General features: G+C 42.8%; 1 protein-coding gene across 5 annotated transcripts; it reads left to right on the forward strand.

Annotated features, from left to right (window-relative positions):
• MAP3K8 (mitogen-activated protein kinase kinase kinase 8) lies at positions 1-27970 on the forward strand. Of its 5 annotated transcripts, none has more exons than XM_032270296.1 (9): positions 13-352; positions 608-716; positions 4816-5175; positions 13731-13898; positions 15477-15738; positions 16872-16978; positions 23831-23983; positions 25172-25418; positions 26858-27970. In XM_032270296.1, the coding sequence occupies exons 3-9, from the start codon at positions 4840-4842 to the stop codon at positions 26986-26988; spliced, it is 1404 nt and encodes a 467-aa protein (XP_032126187.1). In that variant the 5' UTR covers positions 13-352; positions 608-716; positions 4816-4839; the 3' UTR covers positions 26989-27970. The 5 variants fall into 5 exon arrangements, with proteins under 5 accessions (XP_032126185.1, XP_032126187.1, XP_032126184.1 ...); XM_032270293.1 differs by having other exon boundaries at positions 14-352; positions 608-719; positions 4817-5175; XM_032270294.1 differs by lacking the exon at positions 608-716 and having other exon boundaries at positions 1-352; positions 4817-5175.

Consider the following 27970-nt stretch of genomic DNA (forward strand, 5'->3'; position numbering starts at 1 on the left):
CAATCTGGCCTTCTCTTTCTGTTTACGGAGAGAAAGGGGAAATGGAAAAGTCGGGGAGGCGGTGGCTGGCGTCCGCTGCGCCGCCCCTGGGCCGGCTCAGACGCCATGAGTCAGGGGCAGAGCAGGGAGGTCTGGGCGCGCTGGCGACGCGGGGCTCACTAGTCCGCGCCGCTCCGGACGGCGCGCCACGCTCTGGGGTCCAGCGCCCTGGCTCCTGCTTCTGCCGCCGCCGCCGCCGGATCCCCGTGGCCCGGCGTGCCCGGCTCCCACGGGCCTGCAGCCAGCTGCGCACCGAACCGTCGGGGGGCCGCGGCTGGAGCGCTCGGCAGGCGTGGGAGCACCGAGGCCGCAGGTAACTCAGGGTTGGGGGTTTCGGGCGTGTCTTTCGGGTCGCATCACGAATGAGTGCCCGGGGATTCCCATGCAGAAATGGAGGGTGCCCCCAGCAGAGGGGAATTCTGGCGTGGGAAGGGGTGGGGGTGTGTCCACAGCTGCGCTCGCGGGTCTCCGGCTGCACCAGGCACAGCTGGAAAGCACCTTGCGCAAGGCTCTCACTGGGTGCAGACTCGCGACTCCTCCCTCTTCCTCCTCCTTCCCGGATCCGCAGCGCCAGGGCAGTGCTGGTCTGGGCAGTGCGCGGGGAAGCAGGGACCCGCTGTCACTGAGCCTCCCGTCGCCGACGCCGCTGGGACGGCCTCACTCTACCTGCCGGATACCCGGTGAGTGCAGCTCGGAGGCTGCAGGACGCGACCCTCCCAAATGATGGGTGCTTTGATAATTTGCAAGCTTTTTAGCCTCCCTTGACTAAAGGGAGAGAGAACCGGGAGGAAGGGAGTGGGAGTGTGGGGTGGCGGAGCCGAGACTTGTGAAGGGCTGAAACTAAATTCAAGTTTGTAACCTGGACTGTATCCCATGACTATAAGAAGTCGTCGCAGAACACGCATGCTGGGCTTTTGGTCTAAGAAAGAATACTAGGAGAAAAAAGAAGTTGTTTTCACTGAAGTTGTTTTCGAGAGATAAAGCTTGATCAGGACTCTGAAATTTTTCTAGCTCTGGGCGGAGAAGGACACTTGGGGAGCACAGGGATTGTCTCCAGAGTTAACAGGGGAAGGCCACCGGCTGCCTTTAAGAGTGAAAAAAACTTTGCGATGCTTATCTATTTCACCTTTGGGAAGACAAGAGAAAAGGCTGCCCTTGATAAAAACAGGGAAAGAAAGGCTCTTGCAGTTGCTTTACATACCTGTGGCCCGAGTCGTTTTTGCCAAGGGAGTGTAATCCACTTCCAGCTGACGCCCCCAACTCTCTCCGAAGGATTGAGGTTTGCGTGCACTTTGTCATATAAGGAAAATGGGCACGTTGAGGCATCTAGAGGTTTTGAAGCAGAGTGGCGGTCCTTTCTTCTAAATGCCTGAAAGACATCATTCCAGGGCTTTTTGAGAACAAAAACATAATCATAGATGTGCCCTATTTTGACAGGAATATATATACATATACAGAGTTTTGCTCTTGTCGCCCAGGCTGGAGTGCAATGGCCGGATCTCTGTTCACTGCAACCTCCGCCTCCCGGGTTCAAGTGATTCTCCTCTCTCAGCATCCCCAGTAGCTGGGATTAGAGGCGCCCGCGGCCACACCCGGCTAATTTTTGTATTTTTAGTAGAGACAATTTCACCTTGTTGGTCAGGCTGGTCTTGAACTCCTGACCTCAGGTGATCCACCCTCCTTGGCCTCCAAAGTGCTGGATTACAGGTGTGAGCCATTGCACCCGGCCTAAAAAAATATTTTGGTTGGGAAATAACACAAGGACTAGTCATTCTTTGTTAGGCAGAAGCATATGCTGGTACATTGGCCATTTTCATTCACACTTGCCAGGAAACACTCAAATTTTGTTTGTGTATATGGAAGCAGCCAAGAGTATTACGTTAATGTTTAGGAACAGAATTTCCTCACGATTTTATTGCTGATTTCTGAAATAATTCAGTGTAACTACTTTTGACTGTATTTGCACATCTCTCCAATTCCAAAAGTTGGCATAATTTTCTGTTCGATTAGGAAGCAGGAATTTGATGAAGTCTTTTATTATAAACTGTGTTAGGGGGAAAATCATCTTATACTAAATGTCTGCCAAACTAGAATACCTTCACAATCCGGACTTTCTCTAGATGGGTACGGATCATGAATAACCCATAAACTATTAGCATATGTGTGCTTAATTAAGACTGGAAAGTGCGCAGGCTTTTTGCAGGAGCAGTTAGCAGGCGGACTGGTCAGCAGGGTTTCTGTGGAGCACAGATTTGCGTGACAGGAGCCCTGTGTTGCTAAGGAATTAATACAGGCACTGAGAAAAGTCTCAGCGTCAGACACTCCTCCACCTCCCGGTCCTGCTTCCCTCCCTCTCCCCGTTCCTGGCAACCTTCAGTTTAGGGGTGTGGATCTGTGTGTAAGCTCTTGGGTTTTACATATAAATGCTTGAGACTTTGCAGGATTTAAAAACCAAAACCTTGTGTTATAGCTCTTTTAGGATTTGTCATTTAGAATTTCCAGTTTTCACAGGAACACCCCCCCCCATAAAAAAAAAAAAAACAAAAGAATAAAGAAGAAAAGAATATTACTACTACTACTAAAAAAAAAAAAAAAAAAAAAAATCCTCTAGAATTTGTCTTTCCGGATCAGCTGAGTGAATTTGAACTGTGTGGACTTTTTTCCTGTTTCTTTCTTGAGTCATGTTAGTACTGACAACATTTTTCTTTTCTGTCAAGTCATCCATTTGCTAAATAATCCAAGAGACTTGGATCCTTTCAACCTGAGGAGGCCCCAAATTTGGCTGTTTTTGTTTTAACTTCTCTGTTTCCATTAAATTCGACAAGCAGAAACTGCAGCTAAACAGCTCAGTAAAACCGAAGTCAATGTTCCTCCATTAACCTAAGAAGTTCCTTTCCTAACTCAGTAGACTCCAAGAACCTGAATCACAATCTCCCTCGAGGATGTAGAAGATCTCGGGAGGGGAAGCTGCCTCCTCACTCTAGATTTCACTGTGGTGATAACAGACATCAAAGCATTTCATAGGTTTCTGCCTTTTTTTTCTCTTTGTGTCTTGTTTTAGATGCTATCTTCTTACTTGAAGAAGCCAGGGGAATAGATAGTCTCATTTGCAGATAAGAAAGGAGGCTAACGCAATATCTGACTCAGTACTTTTCTCTCTCATGCATATAAAACAGCTAAAAATGACACAGCTTATTTACCATGCCCCTGACCCTGCACTGAGCGCTTTCTGAGCTTGAGCTCTTTTAAACCTCACCACCACCTCATGAAGTAGGTGCTTTTATGACTTCCATTTCACAGATGGGGAAAATTGAGGTCAAGAGAGGTTAAGAGACTTGCTTAATGTCATGCAAGCAATAAATGGGGGTGTGGGGGGGAGAGGGAGGCGATGAGATTTGATTCCAAGCATTCTGAGACCAGAGGAATGTCGGATTGCCAGGTGCTAGACCACTTTCCTTAGACACGATTTATATGTCAGAAAATGACCATCAAGTAAGTTAATGTTGACACTAACTTGCAGATTGAGTGCAAATTTTTAAAATAAAATTCACTGAGAGGCAGATGGCTGGGTCATGCGTGCAGGTGGTTCTGCAGTGGAGCATTTCCTGAGCTTTGAACTGAAGCTCCAGGTTGATCAGAGGTGCGTGGCTTTAGCCCTGAGTGTCTTGTTTGTTAAAGGCTTGTGTTTTTAAGAACTTGAAATACCTTTCAAAGAGAGGCTGTGCTTTCGGGAGTGCCAGCAATGTTTTAAGTAGATCAGTGTGCTTTGAAATTCTCTTAGACCTCTTATAGCCTTTTATCTTTTCTCCTTCAGAACGGAGTTGTTCTAAAATCCTGAGTAACAGCGTCACTTTTTACCCTTGCTTTACTTTCTTTTTCTCGTCTACAGATCTCTAAGTGTGGCAGCTGATTTGTATAGAAGAACTGAAATGCAATTTTGGTTAATACAGTCACTTGGCCTTGCTCATGTTGGATTTGACTTGCCTGGCTTCTTTCTACTAGTCACAGCTTCTCAAGGGCCATTTATCCAGATATTAGTCTTCTGGGTCCCTCAAGATGTTTGCCTTGCACTATTAAAGAATTTTAGTCTTAAAGGGAGGACAGCTGAATCACAGGTTAAATGTATCATCATCTTACGTTCATCACTGGGAGAACAAGGCTCCCTGTCCTTCTTCCAAAGAGCTGTTTAACTCATTTGCATAAGAATAATTCTTGAAACTTGACCTATTGCCATCAAATTTGCTTAGATTGAAATCCATTTTACCAGCTTCTAGCTTTCAGGGCCTGAGTTTTATTTGCCAAGTTAGTCCCTGCACTTAGCGAAGTAGTTCTTTAAAGTCACCGGACGCTTAAAAAAGTCATAGCAATTCTTGCAGGGAGGGTGCCACTTTGGGGGAATAGCTGGGTTGTGTAAGGTTGGAAGCCCTAAGGAGCCGGAAGCCTGAGGGGAATTCAAAGATTCCCCAGCTGCTCTTGATTCATGCGTACGTTTAGTGAAAGTTGGCTGTAGGTGATACCACTGACTCTGTGAGTAAGAGTAAGCTCTCTGGATCTCAGGTTTCCCCTCTGCAAAGTGAGCTGGATTAAAGGTTATCTTGGGTCCCTTTCAACTCTGCACGGTCAACTTGAATTCACACACACAGTTGACACAGAACCATCGTTTTCTAAAATAAAAAGCATATAAAATCCTGTTGCCAATCCTCGTATGTCAGTTTCCTGCTGGTCTTGAATGCAAATACAAATATCGTAAGCTAAGTATTTGTGTTTTCTTTTCTAGACTCTCCAGAAAGTACAACAGTAATGGAGTACATGAGCACTGGAAGTGACAATAAAGAAGAGATTGATTTATTAATTAAACACTTAAATGTGTCTGATGTAATAGACATTATGGAAAACCTTTATGCAAGTGAAGAGCCAGCAGTTTATGAACCCAGTCTAATGACCGTGTGTCAAGACGGCAATCAAAATGATGAGCTTTCTGAGTCTCTGCTGCTTAGTGGCAAAGAGGTCCCATGGTTGTCATCAGTCAGATATGGAACCGTGGAGGATTTGCTTGCTTTTGCAAACCATATATCCAACACTGCAAAGCATTTTTATGGACAGCGGCCACAAGAATCTGGAATTTTATTAAACATGGTATGTTTCTTTCCAATCAGTTGAGTGCTGTGTGCTCAGCTTTCCTCCTGCAGCTTCATTTCATGCAGAGTGGTGTCTGAACTTGGTTTAGATGGGCTGCCAGGTATGGCTTAAAAATATGTAATCATCGCTAAGAAGTACCTCCATGTTAAAGATGCAAAAAAAGTCTTCATTAAAAGTTCTATTTAAAGAATCTTGATCATATTTTGGTAGTATTTCTACAAATAGGTAATTAAGAAGAATGTGTTTTGGCCGGGTGCAGTGGCTCACACCTGTAATCCCCATGCTTTGGGAGGCCAAGGTGGGTAGATCAATTGAGGTCAGGAATTTGAGAACAGCCTGGCCAACATGGTGAAAAACCATCTCTACTAAAAATACAAAATTAGCCAGGCGTGGTGGCAGGCACCTGTAATCCCAGCTACTTTAGAGGCTGAGGCAGGAGAATCACTTGAACCCAGGAGAGGAAGGTTGTGGTGAGCCGAGATCTGCACTAATACACTCCAGCCTGGGTAACTGAGTGAGACTCTGTCTCAACAACACCACCAAAAAATCAGAATGTATTTTAATTTAACAGTTCGTTAGAAAGTTTATTCATCAGTTGTACAGAAAAGAAAGGCCTAAGGAGATTCCTTCGTCTGAGAGGGGAATAAATACTTTGTCGTTAATTAATCTTCTTGAAGGCTGAATTATTTGTTCCTTTTTTGTCACATCTCGAAATGTTATTAATTCATTTCTTGCAAAAAGCAATATGTAGGCAGTAAATAGCTATCCACAGATTCACTCTCTTTAATTGGCAAAGTATGAATGGCAAATGATATAATTGCTTAGTCATCCCAAGTATGTAAATCATGCAAAATATTGTGGCAACATTTTGTTGCCATAAGAGTGGATCAGGTGATGTGTTTAGGTGTGCCTGGGATTCTGTCAGGCTTTTAGTATGTCAGGGGTGAACACAGGTGCTGGCTAAAGGTAACCTAATTTTTTAAAAAAGAATAATTTGCCAAGGAGTAGGTGGTAACTTGCAAAAGATGCTTATTGATGAAAGTGACGCTCTTTCTTTTGGTGTATCTAAATGGCAAAATGGCTAACGTGGGGGAAGGTCGGTGCTGAATGAGCACAGAGTCCAAAGTACTTAATTATTTTGGTTTTTTGTATACCACATTCATTTGGTTAGAAACAACACAGTAATTTAGGTCAGCTATGCAGTGAATTGTTTTGTCAGAAGCCGGTCGTATTCAACCATAGCTCACCATGGGGCAAGGTTACATTTTGCATTGTTGTGTGACTGCTTTGGTCTGGATCTACCAAGTTCTATTTAATAGTTGACTAAGTACTTTACTATCAGAATATTTCTTCCTTTTATAAATGAAAAGTAATTAACTAGAAGCCATATCTGATTTTCCGACTAAAGGATAGTTGGAGAACTCGGGTTCAAAGTAATATAGATGTCTATATTGAGAAATATAATTGCGTATTTCTCTCATTTTTAGCATATTTATTTGTTAAAATGGGTATTAAAAATTTTAAAATCCTCCTTCTATAAAAATGAGTATTTTAAATGAAAATATGCAGAAAAAACAAATTATTCTTGCTTGTAAATGTGCAAAAACGTGCAAAGATATTTGGCTATTCCCCTAGCCTACCTGGGAATGTACAGAAAGGAATTCAGGAAAATTAGAAGAAATACAAAGAAATAGCCTTCTGAAGTCTTTTAGGAGTGGGGCCAGAAAAGTTAATCCTAAAAAAGAGAGAGGCTAAGACATTAAGAGGAGGGGTAAAATTGTAACAGCAAAAGGTTTGCGTAAAATGTTGTCATTACCTGCCATGGGTCCTGTGCTCTTTAAATGAAGAAGTACATAATTAAGGAGAATTTTTTTTTTTTTTTGAGACAGTCTCGCTCTGTTACCCAGGCTGAAGTGCACTGGTGTGATCTTGGCTCACTGCAACCTCCGCCTCCTGGGTTCAAGCAATTCTCCTGCCTCAGCCTCCCGAGTAGTTGGGATTACAGGCGCTTGCCACCACGCCCAGCCAATTTTTGTATTTTTAGTAGAAACGGGTTTCACCATGTTGGCCAGGCTGGTCTGGAACTCCTGACCTCAGGTGATCTGCCCATCTCAGTCTCCCAAAATGCGGTGATTACAGGTGTGAACCACTGTGCCAGGCCAGGACAAAGTTTAAGAATAAACAAATAAGTAAAGGCAGGGATCTTGAAAAACTTTAAAAAGATTTTTATTTTAAAAATGATCAAGAATATAACTTATAAAACAAGAAGACTAAAAAACAGAATAGAATAAGAGGAGGACCTTAAAATCCAGTGGATCTTACACATGGCCTCACTAGGCAAATCGACCTAGTGGGCAATGGCTCTGGGGTGCTGCAGCTGACTTTCCTGCCACTGACCTTAAAGATGGACTACATTGCTAGGTAACCCCTCAGAGCTCCATGCTTCATAAATGATAGCCTAGGAATGGGGACTGTCATCTCTGATCACAGTCACTTCAGTCAGGATGGTAAAGGAGGCAAGGCTTGCTTTCGACTCCCTTTCATCCTCACACTGTGTTCTACTTCGAGTCATCAGTGCTTGAGACCTTTCTGTTCCCATCATCTTCTACCCTCTACCCTACCAAAACTTTACTTGACTGGGCTTCATTTGCTGCTCTCTGTCTCTCAGCTTTAGAAAAATAGCAGCTGATTACCTACTACACAGATTGGTTCCTAGGTAAAATCCATCTATATGATATATCCACATAGGGATGGGGAAACTTTCAACAATTTACTCTTTCATTTGCTAGACATAGCTGGGACATCTATATACAGTGTGTCAGGTCCTAGAGATAGTATGGAACAGTCTGTGCCTCTGGGAGTTTACTGCCTGGTGCATGCAGAATGCAGTTGAATGGGCATTTGTGGTAGAGTGTGCTGCCTCCCAGAGCACCTGCATGCTGTTTGCTCTGGCAATGCATAGGCAGGGCACCTTACATAGCCATGAGTGTGGAAGAAGGAAGGAGAATGTCAGCACCGCCTTCCAAGAGGGATTGATGCCTAAGCTAAGGTCTGAAGCATTGAGTTGGAGTCAGCTAGATGACGTGGTGAGGGCTCCAGATGGAGAGAACAGCATGTGCAGAGACCCAGAGTCGTAGAGACCTGATGTGTCAGGCAGCCCACAACCACAACACCATGCAGTTACTTAGAGTGCAGAACCAGGAATTACAAAAGTATCCTGAAGCATAGGCATGTTTAGTGATTGTATGTGTGTGTGATTTTACTAAAAATAATATTTGTTAAAGATCCCACCAACATCCAGCAAGACCTGGGGGAGATGCTTTAGGAGATTAACCTGGGAAATGCTCTGCGTAAGAGTGCCACATGTTATTTCTCATCTACGCTGATTCATAACCGGGTCTGGGAACAAATAATCTAAAATGGGTTTCATACACTCAAGTCTTTGGTGGTTTTATGGAAATGAAGGACCAGAAAACCTTCACCTCCTTTTTTTTACAACTTTATAGCTATAAGTATAGGATGCTTAAGATGTTCCTTAGGGTTTAGTCATGGAGTCGTGACCTTGGAGTTGAAAAGCCTTAAAGATACTTGAGGTCCAGCCCTCTGTCTGGGACTCAAATCACCCTGTTCATCATCTCCAATAATTCGTAGAACATTTTGGTCTGCTCTTGAAAATCTACTGTGACAGGGTGCTCATCACACACTGGGACACAGAATTTCCTCTTTGTCCAGTCCTGATTGTAAGAAAGTTTTCTTCCTTATATAGAACCAAAATTTTCATCTCTGACCATTTAGTGCAAGCCCTACTTTTTGGCCATTAAAAAAAAACTACCTGTGATGAGCAGTGGTGAAGATGATGGGCCCTGAATTAAAGTACCTGGCTTATGTAGTTCAGCTCGAAATGGATTAGCTGTGTGACCTTGGGCTGGTCATTTCACCCCCTTTGCCTCAGTTTACTCAACCATAAAATGGATAACATCATAACACTCTATAGGGTTGATATTTGGAGCAATTAATGAACACATGACCTCGTTACACATAGTGAGTGTTTAATAAATGCAAGCCATTGTGGGCGTTACTGTTGTATACAACTGTTACACCCCTTCCTTATGACAGTCCTTCAGAAATTGTTTAAATTCCATGTTCCCCAGATCTTCTCTCTTCTTTCCCATACATTTCCAGCTGTGTTCACTTCTCATGTATTGTACTATTAAATTTTCTCATCATCTTGGCAGGACCCTGGGAACTCAAGCTTGTATCAGCGTCTATCTTAGAGCTGATTTTGAATGTGAGGATTCATTTGTTGTGATCAGCAGAATAGGACAGAGCTCGCTTGGCTTTTGTGCTGGATAATATGTCTGCATGAATATAGATCAATACCATGTCTGTTTCATAGTAGCATATCACACAGGTCACTCGTGGAATTTATTCTTACTATAATACTTAAAAATTTTTTCTCAAATGTTGCTTCTGGGCCCAGTGTTATTTGGTATAAATGATGGTGATCTGAATGACGAAATAGAAAGTGTGCTTATAATGTCTGCCCTTAGAAATGATTTTGGTAAGTTGAAGAATTGACAGAGATAAACAGCATAGACTTCCCTAAGATGGTTTGATAGGGCTGGGTCTGGTGGCTCAGGCCTGTAATCCCAACACTTTGGGAGGCTAAAGCCAGAGGATCACTTGGACCCAAGAATTTGAGACCAGCCTGGGCAACATAGTGAGACATTCATCTCTATAAAATATTAAAAATCAGCCAGGTGATTTAGTCCCAGCTACTTGGGAGCCTGAGGTGGGAGGATTGCTTCAGCCTGGGAGGTTGAAGCTGCAGTGAGCTATGATGGTGCCACTGCACTCCAGCCTTGGTGACAGAGCAAGACCCTGTCTTTAAAAAAACATTTTGTTTTTATAAGGGCCGCTAGAAAGAAGAAAAAAACCCATCTCAAATTTAAATGTAGGGTTCGAGACCAGCCTGACCAACATGGAGAAACCCCGTCTCTACTAAAAATACAAAATTAGCCGGGCATGTTGGCGCACGCCTGTAATCCCAGCTACTAGGGAGGCTGAGGCAGGAGAATCTCTTGAACCTGGGAGGCAGAGGTTGCAGTGAGTTGAGATTGTGCCACTGCACCCCAGTCTGGGTAACAAGAGTGAAACTCCATCTCAAAAAAGAAAAAAATATTAATTCAGGAGATCTGGGGCTAGGCAAAAGCCAGGCGTTTGGAGAGCTATGAACTGGTCAAGACTTGTACATTACACTGGAAATTCAGGGCCAGTCATGAAAGGAGCCTAGCAGGACTCACAGGTGTTGAGAGCAGGGTGTCCTGTATGTGAGAAGTTATAAAATAGGGGTGAATGGGCGTGAAGGAACTTGCATTATTTGATCTATAGAGGAGAAGGCTAAGGTGTGCTCAGAAAATATGTAAACACATAAATAACTGAGTTATTTTTGTAACCCGGCATTTAATAACTGGGGTTTCACCATAGCTCAGCTTTCATTATGGCCTTCTGGAAGATAAAAGGCTCTTACCCAGACTAGGAGATATGACTTTAGAGTCAGACAGATCTGAGTTTGAATCCTGACGCCTGCACTAACTAGCATATTTCTTAACCTCTTGAAGTTAATTTCCTCATCTGTGAAATGAAGATAAAAATAGCAGTTAACTTCAAACTATTGTCGTAGACTGATGAGATAATGTATTGAAGTACTGAGCACAGTGCTGTAGTTAGCACTCAACAAATGCCTGAAATTATCTTTTGTCCTCTTGGACACTGGTTCAAAGTGGGTTATAGGCCAGGCACCTGTGGCTCACACCTGTAATCCCAGCACTTTGGGAGGCCGAGGGGGGTGGTCACGAGTTCGAGACCAGCTGGCCAACATGGTGAAACCCCGTCCCTACCAAAAATACAAAAATTAGCTAGGCATGGTGGTGCATGCCTGTAACGCCAGCTACTTGGGAGACTGACGCACAAGAATTGCTTGAGCCCGGGAGGTGGAGGTTGCAGTGAGCCGAGATCTGCCACTCCCCTCCAGCCACTGCACTCCAGCCTGGACAACAGAGCCAGACCCCATCTCAAAACAAAAACAAACAAAAAGACAAATTGGATTATAACAAATTTAGGTTGATGAAACTTTCATGAAGGTAAGTTGAACACAGAGATGGTTCACTAGAGGGTGCGGTGAAATCAGGCCTGTAAATATTTAATGACAAGAAAGGGAAAAGAAGCAAGTGCTGTTGAGCATCGTGCGTAGGGTTCTGTCTGAGTGTGAAAAGGGACTAAGTCCATCATGTTCTCAGCATGCTGCAAAAGAGGCCTCCAGCAACCAGAGGTGACATACTTCTTGAAAGGAAGTCATCTTTCAAACAAGGCAAGATCGCCATCTGCACGTATTATGTTAGTTCTTGGGCCCCCGCACAGGGCCTCACACAGCAGAAGCACTCAGTAAATACTGAGTTTTGAAATTCAATGACTTCATATTTCTAAGCATTAGAGTTAGTCTCTGCTTTATTCCCTAATAGTTAACCCATCTGTTTGTGGGATGTGTAGCTAAAATTAGCAGTGGTGGAGTTGAATGAATGGTCCTTACAGTTACTAGAACTATTTCTGTAGCAGTGTCCTGAGAGAGAAGTCCCACGCATCTGCAGATGACTCAGGATTTCATTCTCTTCCCATGTAGTAGATTTGGGGATTTGTCACATTCTTCTTCAGCTGCTGCTGCTTCTTTTAAATTTTACATGCAACAGAAAGGGCAGTCTCACTGTGTCACCCAGGCTGGTCTTGAACTTTTGCCTCAAGCAATCTTCCCACCTCACTTAGCCTCCCAAAGTGCTGGGATTATAGGCCACTGCACCTAGCTGTTCAGCTTCTTCTGTTACTTGAAATAAGTTAAGGTCCTTTGATAGTTTCCTAATTCCTGAGCCAGGCACTATGGCTCACACCTGTAATCCCAGCACTTTGGGAGGTCAAGGCAGGCGGCTCACTTGAGGTGAGGTGTTCTAGACCAGCCTGGCCAACATGGTGAAACCCTGTCTCTACTAAAAATGCAAAATTTTGCTGGGCATGGTGGTGCACACCTATAATACAAGCTACTTGGGAGGCTGAGGTGAGAGAATACCTCGAGCCTGGAAGGCAGAGGTTGCAGTGAGCCAAGATAGCGCCATTGCACTCCAGCCTGGATGACAGAGCAAGACTCCATCTCAAAAAGAAAAGAAAAGAAAAGATAGTTTCATAATTCCTGAATTCAGAATCAGAAGGCGTAATATTACTGATTACATTGAAAAACTGGTATTGGGGCTATTTATCCCTTGAAAGAACACTTTAGACATGTTATAGGCATGCGTTCCAGATCGCATTTTTCATGGACCACCATATTATTTTGTTTTAGTTTTAATTATAATTATTTTCTCTTCCAATTTTCTCCTTTTTAAAAATTGAAATAAGTGGCCTGTTAGCACAGTAGTTAAAGTATAAGGCCTGCAACTGCAAGGTTGCTGGTTCAAATCCTCAGTGGAGCCAGTCTTAAATTAAAAATTGAAATATTCTTTATATATAGTCAAATACACAGATATTAAATGTCCAATTTTATGAGTTTTGACAAATGCACATGTCCTTGAAACCCACATTGCTATCAGATTACAACTCTTAATTTTTGTTTTATTATTTTAAAATTTATATTGTATTTTTATTTTATTTTTTTTCTGTAGAGATGAGGTCTCACTATGTTGCCTAGGCTGGTCTTGAACTCCTGGCCTCAAGTGATCCACCTGCCTCAGCCTCCCAGTGTGCTTGTATTATAAGGCGTTATCCACTGCTCCCAGCTGTCTCTTAATTTTTGAATCAACTAGTTTCAAAACTTGTAGTTCTAAGAGTCGGCTTGCGCCTGAACCCTGGGAGGTCAGGGGTCAGCCATCTCTTATTCATGGCTGCCTCTGTAGCACCAAACACTGTGCCTAGCACCTATTTTGCACGTGATAGATACAATGTATACAATAGATATTAAGTAAGTAGAAGAGAAGTAATTCTGCCATCGCTTTATTTACATAGCATTGTCAACTCATAGCTCTAGCTTAACTCGTGGTTTTCCAAAATCTTCCATGATCTTCAATTAATCAGCTGTTTCTCTGTATGCATCATGTGTGAGTAATAGTTATGCAGACTAACAGGTTCGCACATTTTAATAGAAACAAGTCAACCTGCAGGCACGGTTTATATTTACGCAATCTTTATTTTCGGCCTTCTGATTGCAGTAGTCATGCTTTTTCAGATAAATAATTTTTAAAGTTCTATTTGGCAATTAATTACTCATGAGTAGGTGGAAATATGACCAGGTCTGACGGGGTGTATGTGTCTGTTACATGCTTTCCCTGACATCCTCAATCTCTAAATATAGTTACAGTCTCTGTACAGTTGGTAGGATTACCCACAGTGACATTAATTTCCTAACTGTGTATCAGAATGCTTCTAAAATAATCAGCTCCCTAATGGGTGGGGCTTAGGAAAAGCCAATTTGACTGAAGTTCTCACCCTGTAACATTTTTATTTTGTTGTAGGTCATCACTCCCCAAAATGGACGTTACCAAATAGATTCTGATGTTCTCCTGATCCCTTGGAAACTGACTTACAGGAATATTGGTTCTGATTTTATTCCTCGGGGAGCCTTTGGAAAGGTGTACTTGGCACAAGATATAAAGACAAAGAAAAGAATGGCGTGTAAACTGGTATGTGTTTTCTAACTGGATAACACACACTGTGTCTTTGGCATTCTGGCTTTTGTTCGTTTGTCCATTTGCATCAATCAAAGATTTTTATCCTTTGATTGGATCTTATCCAAGGGTGCACTGCCTCAAAGCATTTGTTTTTCTGTGGGCTACGCCATTCAGCCCCAAAATCTCTCTTTAGGTGCATAGTTGATTTTAATCTATATGATTAAAAGGAAAGTACTGTTTTTTTAAGCACTGATTTGGTTAAATAACATCATCACTCTTGGAGAGAAGTAGAGAAGAGCCATCCTGCAAAGTAGGAGCAATTCTGTGTGCTTTTCCTTTTATTCCACCAGCTGCGGAGCTGGCCAGGTAGAGGCAGAAACTGGGAAAGAGTAGCCTTCTGAGGAAGGCAGATTTAAGGGCTGAATTTAAATACATCAGTGATTGAAAAGGCCCTATCCCGGTTTTTTTTTTTTTTTTTTTTAAGATGGAATCTTGCTCTGTTGTCCAGGCTGGAGTGCAGTGGCAAGGTTTTGGCTCACTGCAACCTCTACCTCCTGGGTTCAAGAGATTGTCCTGCCTCAGCTTCCCAAGTAGCTGGCATTACAGGCAATCACTACCATGCCCAGCTAATTTTTGTATTTTAGTAGAGACGAAGTTTGACCATGTTGGCCAGGCTGGTCTCGAACTCCTGACTTCAAGTGATCCATCTGCCTCAGCCTCCCAAAGTGCTGGGATTACAGGCATGAGCCACCATGCCCAGCCTGACATCTGGTTTTTCATTTTGATTTAGATGGAGGTTACATTTGTATATTCATCTGATAATTCATTGAGTTTGACCCATCATTTTTACACTTTTTTCTATGTCTGTTTTGCTTTAATTATTTTTTTAAAGTACAATAAAATAAAATACACTCATTTTTGATTTAACAAAAAATAAAATACATAATTAATATTATGTCCTGGTTTCTCTCGTTGTAATAAGAGAGTAGCTGGGATTACAGGTGTGCAACACCAACACCTGGCTAATTTTTGTATTTTTTGTAGAAATGGGTTTCGACATGTTGGCCAGGCTGGTCTCAAACTCCTGGCCTCAAGTTGGCCTCACAAAGTGCTGTGATTATAGGCATGAACCACTGTGCATGGCCGCAGTGCTTTTTTTAAATACATTGCTATAGCAGAATATGAACTGTGGCAACAAACACTTCATATCATCTCACAATAAACTGAAATATTAAAAATACAACCTAAAGTCTAGGTACCATAGATACCGTTGTCTAACAGGTGGGAATCTATCTCTTTTGTGATTCATTCATAATTTTAAAACCTTGGATGGATTTCTGACCTCTAAATGAAAATAATAACCCATTATTTTGGTTTTTATTTTCTTGTTCTGAATTTTATACTTAAAGCTGACTGATAGATAAAGGCAGACCTGAGGTGAACATTATAGTAACTGGGCAGTCCATTTTCATACAGGGCGGAGTATTCTTAAGGGCATTTATTTGCCTTTTGTTTTTTGCATTGACCTATATTATATATTTTTAAGATGACTTTGGGGTTAAGAATCTCACTCATATTGTTGTGTTCTAGATCCCAGTAGATCAATTTAAGCCATCTGATGTGGAAATCCAGGCGTGCTTCCGGCATGAGAACATTGCTGAGTTGTACGGCGCGGTCCTGTGGGGTGAAACTGTCCATCTCTTTATGGAAGCAGGCGAAGGAGGGTCTGTTCTGGAGAAACTGGAGAGCTGTGGACCAATGAGAGAATTTGAAATTATTTGGGTGACAAAGCATGTTCTCAAGGGACTTGATTTTCTACACTCAAAGAAAGTGATCCATCATGATATTAAACGTAAGTATCTCTGGACGTGGCTCAGAGACTATTCAGGAGACAGACAAGCTTCTTCCTGTAATCTGAAGACCCTCCATGGGTGGGGGGTGGACAGCTCCCTCAGAACAGCGTCCATCTTCCTTCTCCAGAGACGTATCTTAGAATCATTCGAGGTTGCTAGAGCTTTCGAAGTCATAAGGAAAGATGACTTTCAACAGTTGTTGAAAGGTTATAGTTACATACCTATTAGGCACTGTCCTGTTAAAAAGGCTTTTAAAATAACAATTTAGGGTCAGCGCAGTGGCTCACGCCTGTAATCTCAGCACTTTGGGAGGCTGAGGCGGGTGGATCACCTGAGGTCAGGAGTTGGAGACCAGCCTGGCCAACTGGTGAAACCCCATCTCTACTAAAAATACAAAAAAAAAAAAAAAAATTATCTGGGTGTGGTGTCGGATGCCTTTAATCCCAGCTACTTGGGAAGCTAAGGCAGGAGAATCATTTGAATCTGGGAGGCGGAGGTTGCAGTGAGCTAAGATCACACCATTGCACTGCAGCCTGGGTGACAGGAGCAAACTCTATTCAAAAAAAAAAAAAAGAAAAAGAAAAGAAAAAGAAAAACAGCAATTTACCTAAAAACACAGAGACAAATATTTTTGAGAAACAAATCCCTTTTTCATTTTGTACACCAATGAAACAGTAATCCATTAAAAACACTTTCACTGTTTTCTAGGGGTCGGATATGAAGAGGAAGTAGGCAGGAGAGACCCAACGTAACCATTAGTAGCCAGTACTAAATTAGAGAGGCACAGCTTTTACTAGGGGAAAAAGAAAATGGGTATTTGAGTTCTCTGTTTTAGAAAAGTGGCTTGACAACAGTGTGCTTATATCTTGGAGTTTGAAAGTCAAGTTCTTGAACATTATTAAGGGCTATAATCATTCATACCCACATTGACTGAATTCTTGATGGATCTGAAGTGGTTTTCACCTAAACTCTGAAATTCATTCTCCTCTTTTGAGTATAACACACCCGTCTCACGAGGGGAAGCATTTCAGTCTTTTCTGCTTTGAGATTCATTACTGTTTTAGATAATGTTTTCATTTGACTTATGAGTATATAAAACATTTTATCTTAAAAAAATTTCCTCTTATTTTAGCTAGCAACATTGTTTTCATGTCCACAAAAGCTGTTTTGGTGGATTTTGGCCTAAGTGTTCAAATGACTGAAGATGTCTATTTTCCCAAGGACCTCCGAGGAACAGAGGTAATTATATTCACATGAAAATCCTTACTATTTTATTAAGAGTAAAAAGGAAAAAGTGTTCTAGAATTACCGTGGGAAAGAAGGGCAAAGAAGGGGAAGAAAACCATTGCATTCAATCATTATTATCCTTGGAACACATTTTACGAGCACTTGCTCTATGCCAAGTCCTAAGTTTAGCGCATGATTTTTCATTTTGTTTTTTGCTGTGCTATTTATAATACGTAATAGGATTTATAATATAATATGCACCTTGATATACATAATATAGAACAATTGTAAGCAAAGTAATGTCAAAATAGATCAGATTGGCCAAGTGTGGTGGCCCATGCTTATAATGCCAGTCCTTTGGGAGGCTGAGGTGGGAGGATCAGTTGAGTCCAGGACTTTGAGACCAGCTTAGGCATAAGAGCAAGACCCCATCTTTATAAAAAAAATTGGTTTGGTGTGATGGTACATGCCTGTCGTCCCAGCTGGTTGGGAGGCTGAGGCGGGAGGATTGCTTGAGCCCAGGAGCTCAAGGCTGCAGTGAGCCATGGACACTCCAGCCTGGGTGACAGAGCAAGACCTTGTTTCCAAAAAAAAAAAAAAGCCCCACAAAATAGGTCATATCCACAGTTCAGCTTTATTTTGTGTGGTTTTGGTTCTGGTTTTTTTGAGACAGAGTCTTGCCCTGTTGCCCAGGCTGGAGTACAGTGGCCCACGATCTCAGCTCTCTGCAATCTCCACTTTCTGGTTTCAAGCGCTTCTTAGCCTCCTGAGTAGCTGAGATTACAGGCCTGTGCCACCACACGCAGCTAATTTTTTTTGTTTTCAGTAGAGATGGGGGTTTCACTATATTGGCCAGGCTAGTCTTGAACTGTTGGCCTCAAGTGATCTGCTCGACTCAGCCTCCCAAAGTGCTAGGACTGTAGGTGCGAGCCCTCGTGTCTGGCCCAGAGTTCAGCTTTAATGATAATTACAGATTATAGTTAACTTTATAATAAGCTTAGACTTAAAAAGCAGTATGTTATTTAATTCTTACAACAACCCAGTTGTTGTAAATGCTATTATTGTAAGCAGATACTATTGCTATTCTCATTTGACAATAAAGGAAATAAGTTTGCAGAGATTCAAGTGTCCAAAGTCACTCAGTGACAGACCCTGGACTTGAACCCAGTTCTTTCTTTCTTTTTTTTTTTTTTTGAGACAGAGTTTTGCTCTCTGTTGCCCAGGCTGAAGTGCAGTAGCGCAATCTCGGTGCACTGCAACCTCCACCTCTCAAGTTCAAGTGATTCTCCTGCCTCAGCCTCCGAGTAGCTGGGATTATAGGCACCCGCCACCATGCCCGGCTAATTTTTGTATTTTTAGTAAAGACGGGGTTTCACCATGTTGCCTAGGCTGGTCTTGAGCACCTGACCTCAGGTGATCCGCCCGCCTTGGCTTCCCAAAGTGCTGGGATTACAGGCTTGGGCCACTGCACCCGGCCTGAACTCAGTTCTTTCTAAGTCTACGCCTAAGGTCAAACTGCTACATAACTTTTAAAAAATATAATACTACACACATTATTAAAATAAGAAATGCCAGATATAGGTGATGGGGAGGAAGGCAGCAAATCACACTGCCCTGTGTGTTACCTATGCAACAATCTTGCATGTTCTTCACATGTACCCCAAAATCTAAAATGCAATAAAAAAAAATTTACTATCTGTCCCTGCTTGCTAAAACAGAGTCATGACCACCAGGTCATGGAAATTTTTGGCATATTTTATTCATATAGTAGGTACTCAATAAATATTTGTAGAATGAAAAAAATATGTATATATATATTACTGATATAACCAATATCACTGAGTTTTGGCTCAATGACAGTCTTAATTATCATGGTCATTCATATTTATGAGGACTCTAAAAGCCTCTCTTTGAGCCTAGGAATCCTATAATAAACCTCAAGTAGTGAGCATAAATGTGTCTTATTTAAAGATGTAAAATAGTTCTCGTTTATCTCATCTGTGAAGCCAAAAACAACCCAGAAAAGCTTTTCTTTGCTGACTCTAAATGAGATTCTGAAAAATGCATTCACGGTCTTTCAAATAATATATGTTACATTCACATCAATAGGCTGACTAGTTAATTCAATTAGCAAGTGTCCATTGAGTATCTGCTATGTGGCAGGTTGTTGTGGGCACCGACAGGGAATCATCAGACCACGCAATGAGGACCGTGCCTTAGTGGTACTCCAGTGGTCCCCACTCTCTGGTGGGAGGACCTACTTTAAATTACCTGAATTGTTAAAAGAGCAACGGTTTAGGGATGGGCATGGGGTTCTCACACCTATAATCTCAACCCTCTGGAAGGCCAAGGTTGGGTGTGTTTTTTTGTTTGTTTGTTTTGAGACAGAGTCTTGCTCTGTCTCCCAGGCTGCAGCGCAGTGGCATGATCTTGTCTCGTTGCAACCTCTGCCTCCGTGCTGAGCCTGGGGGTTCGAGACAAGCCTGAGCAATATAGTGAAACTTCGTCTCTTTTGTGAAAGAAATAGAAAGAAAGAGAGAGAGAGAGAGAGGGACAGTGGGAGGGAGGGGGGAGGAAGGAAGAAAAGAAAAGGCACAACAGTTTAGTTCACAGTTGATTGTGATGAACGTAAGGTGTAAATGGGTGTAAAAGCTGCCTCCTTGGGCCCTCGTCACTACCACACTACCACTACCGGGGGAAGCTTCACTGCCTGAGCCACTCAGCCCCATGCTCTTCTCTTTGCTGAAAGTGCCCATAGGAAATAGAGAGGGGATCTTTGGCTGCACCTCTATGTCAAGGTTACTAGGTCAGTCTTGGTGTTCAATCAGATGCCAACCCTTAGCCTAGCTAGTATACGTGTTGCACTGAACTGGATTGCAGCAAAAACAAAAAAATTACCTTCCTTTCAAACCAAGATTCTTCCAGCCTAGGCAACATAGCGAGACCCCATCACTACAACAAGTAAAAACAATAAAAAACAACTTTTTGTAAAAATTGCATGATAGAGCATGCCTGTAGTCCCAGCTACTTAGGAGGCTGAGGTGGAAGGATTGCTTGAGCCCAGGATGAGGCTGCAGTGAGCTGTGATTACAGCCCTGCACCCACAGCCAGGACAATAGAACAAGGCCCTGTCCTAAAAAAACAAAACAAAGCAGAAACCCCAGGATTCTATAAGCCCTTTCTCAACTCTCTCGGAGCCCAGACTCTCCAGCGCAGCAGAAGAAATCCTTGCTTTTGTGGATATTACTGAAGTTATTATTGAAAATACTCAAGAGAGGATTCTTGATAGCTGTTTTTGAGCAGAACAATATTCAGAAGGGAAAACTGTAGTTTTATCTTTTTTCAAGAATGCTCAGTCCCTAGATCTTAAGAATACTTTACCGAAGTATGAGATCTAATGAGACTTAATGCTTACGATATGTTTTCTTTGGAAAATGTTTCAGCATATTTGGCATTAGTCAGGAGTTCAGATATGTAATATTCCACCACCCTTTTTCCTGGAACCAGTTTGAGAAACAAACTATTTATGGTATTAAAGATGGAAAATACTTTTCCTGGCAATGTGGTGAAGTCGAACATTTTGCAACATTGGAGAAAGAAGTGTTCCTTCTGGGGCCGTCTAGCAGAACGCTTGGATATGAGATAATAACATATTTCACTCCTGGGTAGCATTTGGATCAAGTTATTTTTGGCAAATGCAAATTGCTTTTTATGAAGTGTGAAACTGAGCCTTGGGGGTTATAAATATAAACTCTCTTCTAATCAACCTGCATTTACTATCTGCTTAGTAAATGAACTCTTAGCATGAACTCTACCCTCTCAACAAGTTTTTAAGTATACAATACGCTATTGTTGACTATAGGTACAATGTTGTGCCTTAATTTTTTAACTTTCTGATATACTTAGTAGCAAAGCACACACGAGTTGAAGTTTAACAATGAGCAAAGTTGTGAAGTCACCAATGAAACCTTTTAAGAAGCTTGCTTTTACTCTTCCTACTTAGAGCCAGGAGATCTAATTAGTCAATCAACTGTGCAGACTTGCTTGATGTCAGAACTTGATCCTGTGGCTATTGTACAGTCATAGACAATTTCTGATTTCTGCAGCATAGCTGCAAATGCAAACCCTGGTCACCCGTTTGATCTTTCTCTCTAAGCATTCATATTCAGAGCATTCTGTGGTAACCATGTAATACACACACAAGGTTAATCCAGCATATGCAGAATCGACTCTTTTTGAGTCACGTGGTACAAAGAATACATAGTGAATGCAAATTCACTATGTGAATAACAAATTAGAATTACTTGTAGAACTTGGTCCTTTTTGAAAATCCCTTCTAAGTCTGCTTGGTCTTACCTTTGTAAGTTAACGTGAAGTCATCACACGTGCACATACACGCACGCACAGTCTTTCCCTTTCTAATAAGCATGTTGAGAGCTGAAGGGTTTGATCGCTGACATTAAGGTCTTCTCTTGCTCCGGTGCCCAGACCTGAGGGTGCAGAACTCCCAGAGAACCCTGTGTTGCCCCACCGGGGCTGTTTCATGCCTGCGAATCAGCCAGCCTGCCGAGTGCTTGCACCTCTTACCTGCTCCTCCCTGATCTGTCTGGTAGTTGGTAGAGCTTGAGGAACAAGTGCTCTGAGCCGGGAAGCTCTGGGTTTCTGCCTGAAGGGCAGCATCCAGGCCAACAGGCTTATGGATGCTCCATCCCCGCAGGCTTCCTAGCCGTGCAGTCATGTAGAACCTGCAGAGCCTCTAGGCACAGCCCCTGTGGGTACGCCAACAGTGAGCCCTCAGCCTATTCCTTGCCTTATTGGTAGGGAGGAGGGGGTACAGGAGAGAAGATAGGCATCCTCTATGGACAGTTAATGAAACTCACTGCATTTCTTTCTTTCTTTTTTTTTCTTTTTCTTTGTCTTTATTTTTTTTGTCTGGGAATATCCTGATGAATCTTTTTCTTTTTTATTTTATTGTGGTAAGAACACTTAGCATGAACTCTACCCTCCCAACAAATTTTTAAGTATACAATACAGTAGGCCTGGCATGGTGGCTCACACCTGTAATCCCAGCACTTTGGGAGGCTGAGGCGGGCGGATCATGAGGTCAGGAGATCAAGACCATCCTGGGCAACATGGTGAAACCCGTCTCTACTAAAAATACAAAAAAATTAGCTGGATGTGGTGGCACGTGCCTGTAGTCCCAGCTACTCGGGAGGCTGAGGCAGGAGAATCACTTGAACCTGGGAGGCGAAGGTTGCAGTGAGCGGAGATTGTACCACTGCACTCCAGCCTGGTGACAGACTCCATCTCAAAAAACAAAACAAAACAAGCATACAATACGGTATTATTGACTATAGGTACAATGTTGTGTGTTACTTTTTTAACTTTGTGATAAACTTAGTGGCAAAGTCCTTCCAGAAAGTCCTCTGGCTCTGCTGCAGGGAGAGCTTAGAACCAGAGCTCAGTTTAACCTGTTTGCTGAGAACAAGAGGAAGCCCGCCCGGAAGTGGCTTGTAGGAACGAGTTGAGCAGGGTTGGGGGGAGACTGGGCAGTTTCTCCAGTTCTTGTAAGCTAGTTCTCTACTTACTTACCCTGAAATGTGTTCCAGAAACACTCTCCTCCATTCTCTTATTCACTTGGCAGTGTACAAGCTGTTTAGAGCAAAATATTGATAATTGGGATATTCACTACTGTATGTCCGCATCAGCCATAAATACAGATCACTGGTCACCAGTGCGTGCTCTGTTCCTTTAAAAACTTTTTAAAATTAAATTAGGAAATAATTAATTTGTAGAGATGGGGGGGTCTCCATCTTTTCCAGGTTGGGCTCAGGCAATCTTCCTGCCTCGGCCCTCCAAAGTGCTGAGATTAGACACATAAGCCACCACGCCCCACCTCGCTTTCTTTCTTAAGTTTAGAAAGAAACACTTCTTAGAGAAACAGTTTCTAAAACCAGCCCTGTTTATTCAGCATGGACTCATGAAACCAAATATAACGCATGCAGTGTTAATAGGGCTACACTTAATCACTGGGCCACATGGTAGGTAAAAATAACAGATGGTTCATAAAAATGACTCTTTAGGATCACGTTTACAACATACACTTCATTTTTTTAAGTTTTTCCCTTTCAAGAAATTTGTGTTAATACCCTATAGACTTCTCTCACCTTTTATCACTGCAGATATTTAGAGGGTTGGCAGTGTAATGACAAACAGATGAAGAAGTCTATTTGTAGCTCATTTAACCGTAAAAGGAATGGCGTTTTAATAGAAAACTTAGCTGTACCTGATCAGTGGATTGCAGAACTTTGATGAGTGGGAGTCCCAGATGGATTCCTGGTTCCAGGCTCTTTGCCACCTGATCAACCAGAAAAGGGTTTTTTTTATTCTTTTGTTGTTGTTGTTGTTTGAGGCAGAGTCTTACTCTGTCTCCCAGCCTGGAATATCATGATCCCGGCTTGCTGCAGCCTCCGCCTCCCAAGCTCAAACGATTCTCCTGCCTCAGCCTTCCAAGTAGCTGGGATTATAGGCACCCACCACCACGCCCGGGTAATTTTTGTATTTTTAGTAGAGATGGGGTTTCACCATACTGGCCAGGCTGGTTTTGAACTCCTGACCTCAAATGATCCATCCACCTCAGCCTCCCAAAGTGCTGGGATTACAGGCGTGAGCCGCTGCGCCTGGCCAGGTGTTCTTTGTCAGACTGCAAGGACACTTCCAGCAAGAGCAGCCTGGTCCCTGGGGAATGCCCACATTATTCTCCTAGCTTAAGGTGAACGAGCCAATTTCTGGAACTGGATTAGGGAAATGGAACCCCACACAAAGGAGGGGAATGAAGCTGAATGTTTCCCACATCTTTTTCAGATTTACATGAGTCCAGAGGTCATCCTATGCAGGGGCCATTCAACAAAAGCAGACATCTACAGCCTGGGGGCCACGCTCATCCACATGCAGACGGGCACCCCGCCCTGGGTGAAGCGCTACCCTCGCTCAGCCTATCCCTCCTACCTGTACATAGTAAGTGGGGGGGTCAACCAGGGCTAGGGGGGTGAGTTAATGCATGGCGAAGGCTGGGAGGGGCTGCTCTGCCCTCTATACCACCCCCATCTGAATGAGGCAGTGGTGAAATGACAGGTAAGCTAAAGTTCTTCCCATGTAGAAGCAAGCTTCATTCTTACGAAGAAAACAGCTATTTTATTGGGAACTTACTAAAATGTGCATTGGGCATAATTTGTGCTATTCCGCTGTATGTGTAATAATGCAGTACTATTCAGTAGCATCAGAGTAGCATAAATATTTCAGCCAAGGAAGTTGTATATGCTCTTTGAACACTTAAAACAGTTTTGATTATGAATGTTCACACCAGGCTGGCTTGTAGTGGAACAGACAACTCCCATTTTACTGTTGATAAATTCAGAAGCAGACACTTCTCTGTTACTGCATAGTGACTTTTGGGCTGCTGATTGGAAGCTGTCACTGACATTCAAACCTAGCACTTATCTTTTGGAACATTAAACCAGAAGATGGGTTTAATCTCGTATCCTTTAGAAATTAAAGGGGGCCAGGCATGATGGTGTGGTTTCAGCTGCATGGGAGGCTGAGGTCAGAGGATCACTTGAGCCCAGGAACTCAAGGCTACAGTGAACTGTGTTCATGCCACTGACACTCCAGCCTGGATGACAGAGCCAAGACCCTGTCTCAAAAGGAAAAGATAAAAGAAATGAAAGGGAAGCTTGCTTGTTTGAGGGCATGAACTGCATTTGTTGCAGGGCGTGTGGTGGGAAACTCATTCCTTTCTAGGTCCTATTACTTTATTTATTTTTTGAGACAGAGTTTCGCTCTTGTTGCCCAGGCTGGAGTGCAATGGCACGATCTCAACTCACCACAACCTCCACCTCCCGGGTTTAAGTGATTCTCCTGCCTCAGGCTCCCAAGTAGCTGGGATTATAGGTACCACCTATAGCTGGCATGTGCCACCATGCCCGGCTAATGTTGTATTTTTAGTGCAGATGGGTTTCCTCCATGTTGGTCAGGCTAGTCTTGAACTCCCGACCTCAGGTGATCCACCCGCCTTGGCCTTTCAAAGTGCTGAGATTACAGGCGTGAGCCACAGTGCCCAGCCTCTAAGTCCTGTTACTAGTGTGCTTTTGCTGTTGAGGGTGTATCGCCATACTTTTGATGCTAAGAGAGCTGGTTTATTGCTAGATCCACAAGCAAGCGCCTCCACTGGAAGACATCGCAGATGACTGTAGTCCGGGGATGAGAGAGCTGATAGAAGCTGCCCTGGAGAGAAACCCCAATCACCGCCCAAGAGCCGGAGACCTGCTGAAACACGAGGCCCTGAACCCGCCCAGAGAGGATCAGCCGCGCTGTCAGAGTCTGGACTCTGCCCTCTTTGAGCGCAAGAGGCTGCTGAGTAGGAAGGAGCTGGAACTTCCTGAGAACATTGCCGGTAGGGACACCCTGCTGTGTCCACACCCTTGCTTCCCTTCTCTTTCGGTCCACATCAAACCTCTGATGTAGTTCATGAAAGCACTTGGAAAAAAAGGAAATGACTTCTTGAGTCCCATACCTTGCTTGAGAAATTCCAGCAAGAAGACGAACAGAAACATGTTTTGTTTTTAAATTGGCTAATTTAGCACCAAATTATAATAGATTTTCAGTGAGAGTGTAGGTAGCATAGTCATTGGAAGATGCCTCTGACTTGCTTGTTTGCAACACTGGTCTTTGAAAACAAGTTGAACATGACAGCTTTGCTGTTGGTAAAGTCAAGTGTTCTGCTTGATTCACTTTTTCTTTCTTTCTTTCTTTCTTTTTGAGATGGAGTTGCTCTGTCACCCAGGTTGGAGTGCAGTGGCATGATCTTAGGTCACTGCAACCTCCGCCTCCCAGGTTCAAGCGATTCTCTTGCCTCAGCCTCCTGAGTATCTGGGATTACAGGTGCTTGCCACCATATCTGGCTAATTTTTGTACTTTTCGTGGAGAAGGGGTTTTACAATGTTGGTCAGGCTGATCTTGAACTCCTGACCTCAGGCAATCCACCCGCCTCGGCATCCCAAAGTGCTAGGATTAAAGGCATGAGCCACCACGCCCGGCCTAAGTCACATCAAGTGAGTTAGGGAAACAGCATAGCACTGCCCTGCACAGATAAAATACTGAGTTTGAAGTCAATTTACATTTCCATCTTCCTCTGCTTAAAATCTTGCTAGTTGTGAATTTTTTCCACTTAGGAAAGTCAGTATGCATTCCAGGAGCATTGAATATGCAGGGAGAGGGTTTTCCATTTTTATTAAAAATCTATAGCGTTCTTAATCCATTTAGGTCCAAACCCAGATGTCAAGCCTGGCATACTTGTTTATATTTCTTTGCTGCTTGTCTGACTTTTGTGTATTTAAAGAGGACCATCTAACTATTGGAAAAATATGCCAGGATTTCTAACTAATTTCTTGTCTCCATTGACTCCTGTTTGAACTTTTTGGTCTATGTAATGTTGTTTTTTTTTTTTTTTGAGATGGAGTCTTGCTCTGTTGCCCAGGCCAGAGTGCAATGGCACTATCTCAGCTCACTGCCACCTCCCCCTCCTGGGTTCAAAAGATTCTCCTGCCTCGGCCTCCTGAGTAGCTGGAATTACAGGCACCCGCCACCACACCCGGCTAATTTTTATATTTTAGTAGAGAACGGGTTTCACCATGTTGACCAGGCTGGTCTTGAACTCCTGACCTCGTGATCTGCCCACCTTGGCCTCCCAAGGTGTTGGGATTACAGGCGTGAGCCATTGTGCCCAGCTGGTTTTATTGGGCCCCAAAGGACTTATTTCTCTGCAGAAGGAACAGTTATTTATTATTTGGTATGTTTTCTCATAACTTATTTTTTTTATATTTTCCTTTTCAGATTCCTCATGCACGGGAAGCACCGAGGAGTCTGAGATGCTCAAGAGACAGCGCTCTCTCTACATAGACCTCGGCGCTCTGGCCGGCTACTTCAATCTTGTTCGCGGGCCACCAACGCTTGAGTATGGCTGAAGGACGACATGTTTCTCTAAATTAAGACAGCATTTATCTCCTGGAGGCTGGTTCTGCCACCTCCACACAGGGACCCTGTATAGTGAATTGCACCATTTTTGAAGGAGCAGTGTCACCTCCCGTGACCCACGAATGTACCTCCAAGTGGCCCCTGTGTGTTTGACTCGTGAAGCCATCTGGTGTGCACCAGGCCTCAAGGTTCTCATTTCTCAGGTGATGTGATTCCAAGGAAGGAGTTTGAGCGTTCACAGAAGGATCGTGTCTGCTGACTGTTTCATTCACTGTGCACTTTGCTCAAAATTGTAAAAATACCAGTCACAAGGATAATAGGGTCCCTGAAAATCACTGTTCTCGGTTCTTATTTAAGTATGGAATCTTCATTTTACTCGAAATAGTTGTGTTGTGTATATTGATGTATATAACTCTTTGAGTCTTTATTGGTAAATTCTAGTATACATTGAATTTATTATAATTTGGGTGATAGAACAACTTGAATATTGTAGCAATAAGCTGGACTAGTGTCTTAAAAATGGCTAAGTGATGAATTAGAAGCCATCTGAGAGCAGGCCACTAGTGAGAGTTTCTTTTGTGTTCCTATGGAAACATTGTGTACTGTACATGCTATGCTTAAGACATTCAAAACATGTTGTTCTGAATGTGGATAAAACTGTGTAAACCACATTATTTTGGTACATCCCAAAGGATGAGAATGTGACCTTTAAGAAAAATGAAAACTTTTGTAAATTATTGATGATGCTCCTTTTGTAATTCTTCTAACTCGATTTTCTTTTAAGCATTTGTACATTAAAATAGCATACTATGTATGTTTTATATCAAATACCTCCATGAATCTCTCATATATATATTTGTGTAAAGTATGCAAGTAGTTTTACTTAAAGTATGTTTTTATATTATGCAAATAAAACCCTTTTGTCCAATGTGATTGGTCAAATCAACTGAATAAATTCGGTATTTTGCCTTA

This window comes from Sapajus apella, unplaced genomic scaffold, assembly GCF_009761245.1.
Source record: "Sapajus apella isolate SASKATOON/1434 unplaced genomic scaffold, GSC_monkey_1.0 scaffold207, whole genome shotgun sequence".
NCBI lineage: Eukaryota > Metazoa > Chordata > Mammalia > Primates > Cebidae > Sapajus > Sapajus apella.